At 34.2% G+C, this 14,714-nt stretch overlaps 1 protein-coding gene across 2 annotated transcripts in view; it reads left to right on the top strand.

Moving 5' to 3' along the window:
* LOC106458408 (probable 3',5'-cyclic phosphodiesterase pde-5) overlaps positions 1 to 14,714 on the top strand; it is a 99,450-nt gene that overhangs the window by 7,952 nt on the left and 76,784 nt on the right. For both annotated transcript variants that reach the window (XM_022384617.1, XM_022384618.1), the window contains exons 2-5: positions 4,517 to 4,591; positions 6,159 to 6,314; positions 8,923 to 8,960; positions 9,401 to 9,562. In XM_022384617.1, the coding sequence (XP_022240325.1) occupies positions 4,552 to 4,591; positions 6,159 to 6,314; positions 8,923 to 8,960; positions 9,401 to 9,562 (396 nt within the window). In that variant the 5' untranslated portion in view covers positions 4,517 to 4,551. The remainder of the gene's footprint in view (positions 1 to 4,516; positions 4,592 to 6,158; positions 6,315 to 8,922; positions 8,961 to 9,400; positions 9,563 to 14,714) is intronic.

Genomic DNA, 14,714 nt, shown 5'->3' on the forward strand with positions numbered 1-14,714 from the left:
AAAGCTGACTTAAAGAGTGGAATAATAAGAACATTCGTTGTTACACGTTTCCTCTGTTTGCTTTATACAAGTAAGTACAACTTCTCGGAATGCAACAATGACATTGCAAATGTTTATATGTTCAAGGCATAAACATATGTTTATATGTTCAAGGCTAGTTCAGATTCTCATTAAAGCAAACCTCACGACTGATAAACAACCGTGTTTAATTTATAGGAAATGTAACATAGAATATTTTAAACCAACTGTTAAAAAGAACTTAAAAGATATATACCAATAAACGAGGCCTGGCACAGCCTGGTGGTTAGTGCTCTGGCCTCGCAATGTGAAGGGCGCGAATTCGAATCCCCGTCATCGAACAATCTCGCCCTTTCAGTCGTTAGGGTGTTATAACGTGACGGTTGGTGAAAGAGTAGCCCAAACTTTGCGGGCGGGTGGTGTTGACTAACTGTCTTCCTTTTTAGTCTTTTACTGCTAAATTAGGGACTGATAGCGCAGATAGTCCTGGTGTAGCTTTGTTCGAAATTCAAATCAAACCTAACCAATAAACGACAAAAAAAGTTAGCCACATGGCAATGTTTCAGAAAATGTATTGATATTAAATATTGGCAGTTATAATATATATTTGTACGTTGGTAAATAAATAGGTTGTTCTTTAATACATGTATATACGTAATGTTTGGAGCAAAATCGAAACTTACAATTTCAATATCACCTAATATAATGTTTGTTCAAATGATATGTGATATTTAAATCAGACCGATCTAAAAAACCGTAAAACTTAAATTAGCAAAATTAAAAAAAAACTCCAAAAGCTAGGAAACCGCCCAGAACAAGAACTTTTCATCTAAGGCAAAGATTAAAAAAATAACATTCAAAATGTCAAAAATGGATCAGATAGTTTTAAATTATTAGTAGTTTTTTCTCTCAAAAACTCTAATGATATACGAGGTGGTTGCTAAGTAACCAACATGCTTACGTGAGTGGTGCTAACTTTAAAAACGTTAGGTGGTAGCTAGTAATTCTAGCTTTCAGTTTCTTCTCAGGTAAATTACAGCGTTCGAAAATACAGGGCTCTAGAAAGGTAGCTAATATTAATAAAGGATTTAAATAAACAAAACTGTTATCACTCCTCACAGTGAAATTCAGGCTGTCTCACTGCAACGTTTCTGGTATTTCGTTACTATAGAGACATGTTTATGTTCTTCCGCCTCACTACCAAAACCAGCCTGTCAAGAAGGGTCTTGTGAATCTCACCAATATATTGTATGTTAAAAGTAAATTTTTCTTTCTCTTACAGAAATGAAGACCGAAAATATAGATAAATTAATGCATTTCCTGACAGATTTAAGATTAACTGATAAACAGATTGATTCAACTTCGCAATTTGGTGAGAGATCTGCGCAAACGCAGGTGATGATTGCCGTGGTAATGAAAACGTTATTAATTGTCTACATAGTAAAAATAAGAACTAAAGATCTAAAAGATTACTACATTATTGGTCGTTAGTAACGACGGAACAAAAAAAACAGTTGCTAAGTAACAAAGATCTGACATTAAGTCGTTATTTTTATCTGTTTTCTACTCTACTAATATAATGATATTCGTAAAACTGTATCCATTGCAAAGTCATCAACATGCCCGTGAAATTTGTATTAGTTGACTGAGCTCCTACTTTTGGGTAATAAAAGCACTAATGAGATTTTTATTGAATAAAACCCAACTGTAAAATAAGACTTCTCTTGTGTTCGAGAAATATATTATTTTTTTACTGAACAGAATACGTTGGTAAATAAGGAAAATACAAACGCTCTTCTTAGATGTTAAAGTAGTGATGGAAGTGTATTTTCTCTTTAACGTGCACCAGGAAGAACGAAAAACGCGTCAGTGAGGATAAAAAATATGTTGTTATTGATTTTTTAGCGCAAAACTACACAATTGACTGTCTGCAAAGCCACATTGAACTATTCCCTTTGTCCATCGCGGGGACGCGAACACCGGATTTTAGTGCTGTAAGTCCGTACACTTACCGCTGTCCGACTTGGAAATTCTACCACATGATAAGTTTATTTTACAGGGTAATTGTAACTAAATCATCACATTTATAATAACCCTGTAGCCCCCAGTGGAACAGCGGTATGTCTGCGGACTTACAACACTAGAAACCTGGTTTCGATACCCGTGTTGGGCAGAGCACAGATAACCCATTGTGTAGCTTTATGCTTAATTACAAACAAATAAACAAAATAACCCTGTACAAACAAATATATATATGTTATTGTTAGTATATTAAAAACATAATGCGTTTTTAGTTTCTAAGTTCTAAATGCTGTGAAACAGAGAGTTTAATTCGTTTTAATGATATTTTGAATGTCTTAATGATAGTTACAACAATATCAACTACTTTTATGTTTTAAAAAAAACGGTTTCATCTCCTATATTTATTGTACTTACTTCGACGTTACTGATGACAAGCCGCATTTTCCAAAATTGGTCTAACCATTTATGAATATTAATTACACATCTGCGTGAAAATTAGCAATGATATCATTTTATTCTTGCTCACTTACAATTACATTTATCGATTCCATAAGTGAAACCCATTAATTATTATCTTCATTATTGTTAAATCAGTTTGTTCCAACAATACTTTTAAATGTGCTTGTCAGTATTGTATCATAGTCTAGTTATCTGATGTTATAACTTATTGATATCGTTGTTCCAATAATTTCATTGTATTTCAGTTTGGTTATAGATATGTCAAGGTATGTACAACGCAAAATACTGTTACCAATATACATAGATTGGAAAGCATACAATTGAAAGAAGCACCGAATCAACGCTTAGTACAACGGAAGCTACTAAAAAGAAATATATAGTTTAATTATTATTTGGACATTTTAGTGACTGTGCTTACTGAAAAGTTTATCTCTGTAATTATTATTATATACTGTGTATCTATTAAATATATTAATTCACATTGCTGAACCATAATGACAACCGCAAGGAAATACTTCACATATATTATATTGAGTTTAAAGTACTTAACAAATTAGAAATCTCTACAGAAAAACATGTTGCAACGACGATTTCTTAATTAGAATTTTTTCTTGTTCATACGGGCGTCTATGTTCTCTACATGATTTAATTAGTTTGATTTTTTAATATTTTAATTTTGAGAATCTCAAATACGCCTCCTTCTTCATAACAACGGTAATTCGAATCATGATGTTGCTTTGGTAACAAAAATTCATTACCTTTTTTTTCACTCGGTCAGTTCTAGCTATGAGACATTATTCGCCTCCTATACATTCTTCCAGTTTTGGTACTCTAGTTTTCAATAATGATAAACATGTTGTACTTGAACAAAGCTTGTTTATTTCATTGTGTCATAATTTTGTCCTCTTCTGATGGAAAATTAAGAGCATACACATCTTCATTGGTTTAACATGAATCTTGATAGAATCTTAATCTGTGTTTATTTTGCTGTTTTCCTTCGCACTTTACACGATGAAATAAATGACATCTAGTCTATTCCTCTTACTTCTAGTATATATTTGTATGCTGCCATCCGTAGTGGAGAAATTAATACCACCTATCCAGCGGGTTTCATATCATGCCATATGATGTTAGGATTCATATGTTTTCAACCTAATAACCTTCCGGGATGATACCTGTTTCGAACTTTCGTGATGCGATTACCATCTGCTATCCGTTACTCTCTTATTAAAATTACAGAAAAGAGCTCCGTTCACGATTAACCATGTCTTCATATATGTAAGAACGCAGTGGTCCCGCATGTCTTACTAGAAGTCAATAGGTCATGAAATGACATTTGAGATTCATCACTACAATAAACATCAGTTACCTGACTTTCAGTTCTCATTTTAATACTGTTATTGTTACTGCTGTTTTCTTAGTGTAAGGCTACACAATGAGCCTTCCACCGAGGGGAATCGAACCCCTGATTTTAGTATTGTAGGCCCGTAAAATTACAGCTGATCTACCAGAAAACATTAATATTACTTATTTAAATATTTCAAAGTTCTTCCTTAAATTAACCCGAGGAAAGAATATTTGTAGCATGAGAATGTGATCTGCTCTTTTTTCAGGAATTGTCTGAGAGCTATTGACCTGAAAGTTTCAGGCTCCTCTGCCAGTCGGACGCATGGCACTGCTATAGCTATGTTGCCAGTTCAGTGAACTGAGACTCTCCTTTCTACACATTGGCCTCTACAACATAATAGAAAAACTCGAAACTGCAAGTTTCACGCAAACGTGCGCTCTTGGGTCTTCGAAAGCGCAATAAAATATGAAATCATAAAATATAAACGTGGCGACGGCGTTTCAATAAAAACCTGAAAATTTTTAACGTTATCTTTAACAGTTTTCGCTCATTGTTTGAACAAAATATAACTCCTAATCCTTCAGACACTTAGAAAGTGACTTAGGTTTGTTTGGAAAGCTTTTATCGGTAATCTTAAACCTTCGTCTTTCTTCTTCTTATCCTACATAGGTTCCAACAAACATCTTAGTGTCATTCCTGGCAGGATGATGAGAAGCTGTTCCCATGACAACACTGGCAACGAAGGTAAAAAAAATAAATGACAAGCGTAACATAATATGTATTATCTTTCAAACTATTAAATATGGGAATTATTTTAAGTTATTTAAATTTAAGTGAAACAAGTGGTCGCTAAAATGCATATGAGAATAATATTAAGATGCTCCTCGGTGACAGGTTCAGTTGGTATGTAAACAATGCTCTATTAATTTCATTTAATTAAAATCACGTTAAAATTTTGATTGCAGTAGTGAAAACTTTTTGATACAATGAATCATTGAGATGTTTCTCTTATTCGGTATTTAAAAAGAATATTTAGGTCTCTGTTTCCAGGTTATATACAGATTAAAAATAGAAAGAAAATAAGTGAAATGTCGCGCTAACATTTATCTGTTAATGTAAACACACATTGAAAGTAGCAAAAAGTAGCTTTTTTCTAATTCAGGTTTCCTTTTTGGTTTCACATTTGTAGTGTTTTATTATTGTTTATTTGTTGAGAAACAAGGTCTTCTTTAAATCTGTTAGAACAGGTTTAAATTTTCATAAGTAACCAAAGCTAGAAAATCATTAGTTCAGTAACACTTACCAGGTTATTGTTAAACAGTTAAGACCGTAAAGTGTAGTGTTATGTAGCTAATTCATTGAACTATTACATTAGATGTGAAGAAATTATATCGTGCTATAATATAATTATTAACAAAAATAAAAAATGGAAGATTAATAATAAATTTTTAAGGGCTTAACATGTTGTAATGGACTAGAAGAGTTGTTTTATCACAAAGCTACATAATGGGCTATCTGCGCTTTGTCAACCTAGAAGAATCTAACACCGGATTTTAGTATTTTAATCCCGTAAACAGAATTAATTGGCCATTCACACCTGTAGATGAAACACCTATATAGCCCTCCAGTGGCACGGCGGTATGTCTGCGGAGTTACAACGTTAGAAACCAGGTTTCTATACCCGTGGTGGGCAGAGCACAGATAGCCCATTGTATAGCTTTGTGCTTAATAACAAACAAACAAACGAAACGCCTATAAATTGTGGAGGTATGTGCAAATGTATGTATAAATGTTTGGAAAAACACTCAGTTTTTACGTATATTAGACTTTTCAATAGTTTGTTGAACTGTAAGTATTCATATCGTAAAACATTTATGTATGATCTTAATACCAGAAATAAACGACCTTATAATACCAAGTTCTTGTTTTTATTTAATTGGACATTCAAAGTTTTGCTTTACAGCTTCTTCAGGAGGGTTCCACTAAAACACAAACCGTAACTGACAATGGAACGCTTCTGAAGAAGCTGTAAAGCGAAACGTTGAGTGTCCAATTAAAGGAAAACAGCAATTTGGTGTTATAAGGTCATTTGTTTCTAGTATTGAAACGCCTTCTATGCAACAATAAGCACTGCAGAAATTAAATAATGAATTTATGAATGATTATTGAATATGATAAGTTACTTATTTTCCAACAATTAGTAACATTTTCTCTTTAAAACTTGACTAGGTTTTAATATCCTTCATCTTTGGCGATTATTTCATGCATTTTTTGTGTGATCGTGTATTCAAAACAACTGAACTTTTGGCAGATTTGAATTCAGAAAAAGTAGCAGATTTTCTCCATGACAATCCAGATTTTATTGAAGAATACGTCATCAACAATGTCGAATTGGAACTTCTAGAAAGATGGGTAATCAGAGCTACTCAAAAAGCCCGCAAGAGGGCTCAGTCCGTGGAAGTAAACGGTAGCGTGATGTTTTTTTTCTTTGACAGTTTTTGTTAAAAAAGAGTATTGTAATAATATATATATATATATATATTAGTAATAAGATTGTTTTTATTAAACTTTTGTTTATTTTTAAAATTTGTTTTTTGGTAAAACATCTTGAAAAATATTCAGTACCAATGCTATATTTCTGGTTGTTACATACTTTGTTTTGTTTAATTTACTGATGTCATTAACGTTCTTGAAATCTAACAAAATCTTTAGCTAAGAAAGCACATCGTCATATCGTTGGACTTTTGGCACATATTTATCAGTGTCTAAGTGCCTCAGTGTTTGTTTGTGTTTTTAACGCAAAGCTACACAGTAGGCTATTTACGCTCTGTCCACAGCAGGAAATCGAACACTGGATTTTAGTTATAAGTCCGTAAACTTACCGCTTACTGTTTGTGGGTGTAGATCAGTAAACTGGATTTGTAATAAGAAACTAGTTTATTGCAAAACTTAAATCTATCAACCTTCTATCGGCTTTTAGTTCTCCAAATTACATATAAATCACTTTTTCTTTAGGCTTTTCAATGTGATATGATGATAGAAAACATTATTCGGTCACCAAGTTGAGACTCGTCATATTTTTCAGTGAATGCTATAAAGAAAATAGGATCAACGCTCTGAGTCTCGTCACATCACAAAGTAGTGTTACTACACATTACAAGATAAACAGTTTTGTGTCAAAATGGTTAATGGTACGTTATAATGGAAGGGTGTGTGTTTGTTTTTAGAGCAAATCCACATTTGGCTATCTGCTGTGTCTACAGCGAGGAATGGAACCCTGGATTTACAATGGAAGGAATGTTACATCATTCCTAACCATGGATGAATCGAAAATGTAGACGCTTGTTTAAAATGCACAAATTAGAATATTTGAGAAATTCATATGTACAAAGCCTTAAGTAAGTCGTTTTAATACCACCAGCCGACGATTAGGGCACGTGCTTGTGGCAGGACAATATAGAATTCATAGAAATATAATAGAATGTGATCCACTGTCAAAAAGCATCAGCGAAAATACAAAACTATCAAATAAGGTAACATCGCAAAACACTGAAATAGAAAAACATTTCTAATTTGCAATATTTTCGAGAAGATAAACTATTTGTTTTACCACCAAGGTGTTTCAAAATCTGAAAACTCGACCTACTGTTGTTACCTTACTATGACGATTAGAAAGGTAAGTATAGTGAGCGCAAAGTTCTCTTTGTACGACACTGTTAATATTTTAGTTCAATTTGAGTTTAGAAAGCTGTTGCTATGTTCTGGTGGACCGTGTTAATATGAATATCATTCACTGTAAGAAAGGTTTGTTTACTAATAAGCACAAATCTTTATAACGGTTTATCTATACTGTGCGCATTGAAATTATCGAAATCTTATGTTTAGCGTGATAAGTCCTCAGGCTTACCACTGATCACCGGTGGCAGGGTGGGGGGGGGGGGAACTATGAGAGAGAAACATTACTTACATCGCAATTATCGAAATCTTATGTTTAGCGTGATAAGTCCTCAGGCTTACCACTGATCACCGGTGGGAGGTGGGGGGCGGACTATGAGAGATAAACATTACTTACATCGCGATTATCGAAATCTTATGTTTAACGTGATAAACTCTCAGATTTACCACTGACTTCCGGTTGGGTGGGGGTAGGCGTGGCACTGAGAGAGAGACATTACTTAGCAATGATCCTTTTATACACTTGTTGCAATAGGGGTGACTATAATGCAGCCACTGCAGTGCTTGTACAAATACTCGTGTGACGCTCATTCTGTACGGCTAAGAACAAATACTGTGTTCACTCTGTACGGCTAAGAACAATCTTTATCACTAATATTATGAGAGATAGACAGATAAATAAATAACAGATAATCAGGGAAGAAAATAGTTAGCCTTCCAATACCAAATTTCCTGAAGAATATTTACTTGCTATCGTGTTGGTTTAGGTTTTACTGAGTTTGAAACGTCGAGTCTCTTCCATCTTCCCTCATCGAGTTCCGAAAACTGTGTAAAATAAAAACAAAACTTAAAAAGGATTTGCAGCAAAGACGAAAAATGCGAAATTTATCTTAATACTTAGGATATTTGCTGTTCATTTTACGTTTCGACGCTGTGTTACATAATGGAGTTAAAGGAACGGAATACGCTATGGAAAATTACACCATTTGAAGAACATTAATAAAAACAACTCTTATTGTACATATGTTAGTTTATAACATAGATAACCGAACATCTTATAACGCGTTGGTAAAGAATAGTCCAAGAGTTGGCGGTTGGTGGCGTTGATAGCTGCCTTCCCTCTGATCTGTCGTTTCTAAATTAGGGACGGCTAGCGCAAATAGCCCTAGAGTAGCTTTGCGCGAAATTCAGTAAGATAAACAAACATTCATAATTAACTAGCTCTTACAAAATCGTATATATATACATATATATCGTATAGCATCACGGACAAAAATACGCTAGTGCTTTAAATAACTGGCATATTAATTCAATGAATTATTTTTTGTTTTATAACTGTTAAAAAATGGATATTGTATTACTAGCAATTAACTAAAATTGACATATTCATTTTATGTTAGGACAGCCTCAAAGAAAAACAAGTCTTTCTCGTTGGAAAGTGAGTTATGTGTTTTTTGTTTTACATTTCGAATTACACTAGTAACGCATAAATGTTATGATAAATTTTCAGTTCGTTTCAATGTTTCAAGTTGCATGAAAATTTATGTTTCATAACACTTTAAAGATGATATTTCATCATATATTTGCTGCAGTTTCTGATAAGTCTGATTTTGTGCAGTCTAATTATTTACAAATTAAAAATACGCTACAAAATTACCCAAAACCTATTATCTTCACTATTCATTCACTGTCGTTTTTACCTCATGTTCCTTTTAGTCGATGCACACGTTCCCTAACGGACTTAAATTCTGCTTATTGAGAACAGAATAAACTTTAAAACGAGTTTTCACAAATGACCTATCTGTAGAATAGAATGCACTTGCTTAGAGTACGATTAGGCCAAAAATTCAAATATATTTTGTATTTTATGTCTTTCAGTTTTGTGTCCATGCTGACAAAAGAAAAATGTTACAGGAATTAACAACAAGTCTTTACACGAATCCTAATAAAGGACAAGTTTTGTCTGAGCTTGTGGCCACCATCGCTTCTGCTGTGAATGCAGAGTGTTGGAATTTGTACTTATATGACAAAACAACACAGGTAAGAAATAATAGGTATTGAATCATAACAACTGCATCTTTTTATTCTTATCTATTAAAGTATTTTACAGCTCCAAAGTTTCCTTGCGTGAGTTAAAATACATCCTATTTTACTTTTTCTACATTATTTAGATATAGGGATTAGTAGTTACGGGATTATTTAACAGGATTACAGAGGATAAAGTACGATTAATTTAAATGATTTTAAATAGGCAAATTAGCGAATCATATAAGGCCTCAGTGAAACGGCATGTATCAGAACTACATTTTGACATTGTTTGGCGATTCGTAGGCAGTGTGATGACACTTAAAATTTATTGCTTTTGGGAAAAGTATGTAAAAGCCTTTTCAACACAAAAGATTCATAAGCTCAGATAATTTCGGATTCGGGATTTAGAATATCCAAGATGAGGATATCCTTTATACTTAATGTCATTGTAAAACTAATGAATATAGATTAAGCAGGGCACCAGGACCATCCAGAAAGAGACCTAAAACAAGTCGTACCACAGCCGTGGTAAGCAAAGTGCGATATCTTGTAGCAGGTGAGAATCCCTTAAAACAAAGGTCAATATCAAGGTTTTTTACGTGTGTCAAGCAGCTGTACGTAACATAATCAAGAAAGATTTCTGGAAAAGGGACACACACTTCATGTGTACGCAAGCTGCTTCCAAGACAAATTTCTTCAACCATGACATATCTGAAGAAACTAGAGAATTAAATGTATGTTCATGGTAATCCATACAAATATATATACTGGTCAAGTCACTGGATGCAGCACCTATGGACTGTATACTAGATGGATTATGGAGAGCTAACAGAGAGGAATGGTATGAGTTGCAACATGAGTGCGTTACGACAGAGTGTGGAGTTAAAACTGACGTCTCAAAGACCTCATTACATTTTTATGTCTGGGTAAAAGGAATAATAATGTCAAGAAGAAAGATATTTAAATTGAAAAGTTAGACAGGTTCTGTGGGAAATATATAAATCTACATATTACAAACGTTTTACAGGGGCATATGTAACAAACTGTAATCTCTAGGCATTTTAGATGGAGGAAATATTAACCTTCGCGTTAGTCAAGGAAATCGATTACAACTAGAAGGGGCGGGGCACAACCCTTACCGAAAATGATTTAATAGTCAAGAAATGTTTCATCGCCTCTTATTTTCCAGCACCTGAAGCTTACTTATGTAACGTTCGCCGACCTCTAAAAGACGCGTGAATTACCTGCACTAGCTGTTCTTAATTTTCAATCTCATATACAACAAGGAAGGCAGCTGGTCAATAACACCCACTTGGGCTGCTATTATCTTACCGAATAGGTATTTGACCGTCACCTTTATTGCGCACTCACGACCAAATTGAGAAGCGCGATTATCATTATTATTATTATTTGCGATAACGAGATGTACACGTTGGACCCGCAGATCCATAGTCCGACACGCTTACCACTGGACCACGCTCGGTCATTTGTTGAATAACCTAGACATTTGTATTACAATAAACGATGTGTCTCGTGGATTTGAACTTGAAAAATAGAAAACAAAAAAAAAACAAACAAACTTATATTCAAGAAAACATTACAAGGTGTACATGTTTTATTAATTGCATTTCCACCATGTATACATGGAATAGACTACTGGATAATATAAGAAAAGAAACCAGAATATTAGAAAATTGTAGGTCTATTTTATGGCCGCTGGATCCAAAGAATACTAATATGCAATATTTTGCTATTTTTTGGTTTAATTCAACTTTTTTTGCTTTAATCTTAATTCGCACAGCAAAGAAATTGAAATTAGTTCAATGTCAGGCCTACTATGGCGCTCCATACTCATTGGATTCGAATCCCTTCATCGAACATACTCGTCCTTTCAGCTGTGAAGGCGTTATAAATCACGCAATCCCGCTTTTCGTCAATAAAATGAAGTCCAAGAGTTGACGGTTGATGTTGTTGACTATCTCCCTTCCCTCTATTTTATCACTTCCAAATAAGGTACAGCTAGTGCCCTTGAGTAGCGTTGTTCGAAATTCAACAAACAAACAAACTAGTTTTGTGCCGCCCTCTATGACTTGTCTTAATCTGGTGATGAGTGACGTATGTGTTCTGTGACTGGACCTCAGTAAAAGTTAGAAACTGTGTCATATTAGTGTAGAGGGATCAGTAGCAGGACATGGCAAACATTAGATAAATTTCAGGAAAACGTAATGAAGGAAGGAATAGATTTATTGTGCTCAAACGTTGTGCGAAGTTTTGGATCATTCAAAAATAGTGTTTTTCTGAAGTTATGAATTGTCGAGATTAGTTTAAACTCATACGAGGTGTAAATAATTGAGAGACGTCCAATAACAATGTCAAGTTACAACCAACAAATGTCCAAAAATCATATTGAGGATGTGGACAACCAGACATACTTCTGAAAACATTCCCTGCGAAATATGATATATTTTCTACTTCATTCCGTGTATGAACGTTTAAGAGGTGAAGAAGTAGCATAGTTAACCAGACATACTTCTGAAAACATTCCCTGTGAAATATGATATATTTTCTACTTCATTCCGTGTATGAACGTTTAAGAGGGGAAGAAGTACCATAGTTAACCAGACATACTTCTGAAAACATTCTCTGTGAAACACGATGCTTTTACTACTTCATTCAATGAGTGAGCATTTTAGATGCAGAAAAAGTGTCTTACTAGTAACGTCTCAGATAGTACAGCTTCTTCGCTTGGAACACAACATGTACCAAGTTCGATACTCAAAGACTAACCAATCGATGGTTTTCGGTCTTTACATTTTGTTTTAGAATTTCCCATGAATTTTCCAGTTCCCAATTTTAAAGTGAAAATCAGTGGAAATGAAGATGAGTACTAATATTTGTCACCTGTAAGAAAACTTTCTTAAACCAGAAAAGTTACTCTAAACTAGCTTAACGTTTAATGTTTATACAAAACAGTCAGTCTCTTCCCTATTTAAAGGTTTCGGTATCTTTTAAACATGCATAAACAATTTCCTTTAGAATACCATCAAAAACCCTCAAGCTCTTCTTATCGGTTTTAAGCAATATTGTGGATCAAACTAAATTAAAGCCAAATTTGGGTTCAAATCGGTTACAACTGAGACTAAGCATGGTCTAGTAATTAGCATACTCGGACAACGAATCTGAGAATTCGTGATTCGCGTCCGGTTGCAGCAACAACGGACATTGGAACTATAGGCATACTATAAGAGTAATGGCAAATCCCAAAATTCAGACTATCTACCTCTAGTTTATAGTTCAAAATTAGAGATGGCTAAACCAGTTTTGCGTAAAAATTCTTGAAAAAAAAGCTATTTTGTGCTACTCCTTTCATCTTTGTTCAACGTTTCATGGGTCGTTCGTCGACCTTGTATTATAGGTGTGTGATTTGCATTTTGATTTTACCGTAAATTAAATTCAATCTTTTAGTTTAAATCGTGTGGAATTGTAAGACAGGCAAACAAACATATGATTAACGGCGATAAAATATATCGTTTTTATTTTAGAAAGCAGAAATTACGTAGTGAAAATTGGTAAAAAAAAATCAAGTACTCTAGACACATCGACCTGATGTTGCGAACATATTTTACGTGAGGCCACATTAAGAATGTTAGTTGTCTGAAAATTTCCATCTAGACTGTCTTGGAAGACACTAAAAATATGGAAACCACATAATGCTACATCAGGATTATATGCATAATGAGGAGTTTTCTCAGTTGTAAAATTTACAGCACAAGCTATACACCACAAGCCTGGTATTAATATATTTCATGGGGAACATCATTCATCACTAAGAAAATATTGGATTGGCTGATTAACATGGCCATTCATCGAGTTTTCGTATATTCTGTGAAAGGGAAAACAATTCCATTTAACTCTTATTGTAGAATAGAACACAAAGAATTCACTGTACAGAAAGATACTTCGTTGTAGTTTTGATCAAAGGCTCTACATTTAAAACAGTGCTAGTGACGTCTATCTTAACAGTTGCACCCATCATTCCTTACAGTAAACCAAACATTGATGTCTTTTCTATTTTATTATAACTAAAATTTTATTTAATATATAAACATTTTTTTGACAAATAATTACATTTATTTTCTTAGTGTAATTTTATAACGTTTTGTCAAATAGAAATATTTTTTGACTCGCTTATAGAGTATACAATCGATTATAACTTACATCTCTTACATCTGGTTGTATATCTTCTTATACCATTCTGTGATGAAACGTTAGGTGTAAAGTGTGTCTTTGCCTTTTATGTACAAGTGGAGGTTCTAGAAATAGATACGTTTTCATAGTTGATAGTACTTTTATTCTATTTTAAAGTGAAGTCTAAATAAATACACATCACATCGAATACACGTGGCTGAAAGTGATTTCACTAGAATTATCATCATGAACTAGATATTGAGAAAGTAGAGAGGTCAACGAACAAAACTCAATGTCTATTCTGTATGTTGCAGTCAAGCATAAGGTGGAAGTAGTCTCCTGGGGAAGTGTATACATAGTACCTCTGGTTCCTTACACCATTCAACCGAGCAAGGCCCAATGGTTAGTGTGCTGGACTGTAAATCTGTGGTTCTGTTGTTCACTTCCCGTTACCACAAAAAAATAAAAATAGTGCTCGCAGTTGGGACCGTGGTTGAGCTACTCTAATGACGGTCAAATCCAACTATCTAGGCTGATAAGAATTATCGCCGGGTGGTGATGAATAGAAGCTTTTTCTCTAGTCTATCACTTCAGAATTATGAACGACTAATGTAAGTAGTCCTCGTGTAGCTTTGTGTGAGATTCAACAAAATAAAACAATTCCCGTACCATCTTTACAAAGAATGTTAGAATATAGAGGATGGAACAACACCAATTGATCTGTTGTACCACTCTTCCAACACCAATTGATCTGTTGTACTACTTTTCCAACATCAATTGATCTGTTTTACCACTCTTCAAACACCAATTGATCTATTATACCGGCCCGGCGGGTTCGAATCCCCGTCACGCCAAACATGCTCGCCCTTTCAGCCATGGGGCGTTATAATGTGACGGTCAATCCCAATATTCGTTGGTAAAAGAGTAGCCCAAGAGTTGGCGGTGGGTGGTGATCACTAGCTGCCTTCCCTCTAGT

The sequence above is a fragment of the Limulus polyphemus genome, unplaced genomic scaffold (assembly GCF_000517525.1).
Source record: "Limulus polyphemus unplaced genomic scaffold, Limulus_polyphemus-2.1.2 Scaffold458, whole genome shotgun sequence".
Lineage (NCBI taxonomy): Eukaryota > Metazoa > Arthropoda > Merostomata > Xiphosura > Limulidae > Limulus > Limulus polyphemus.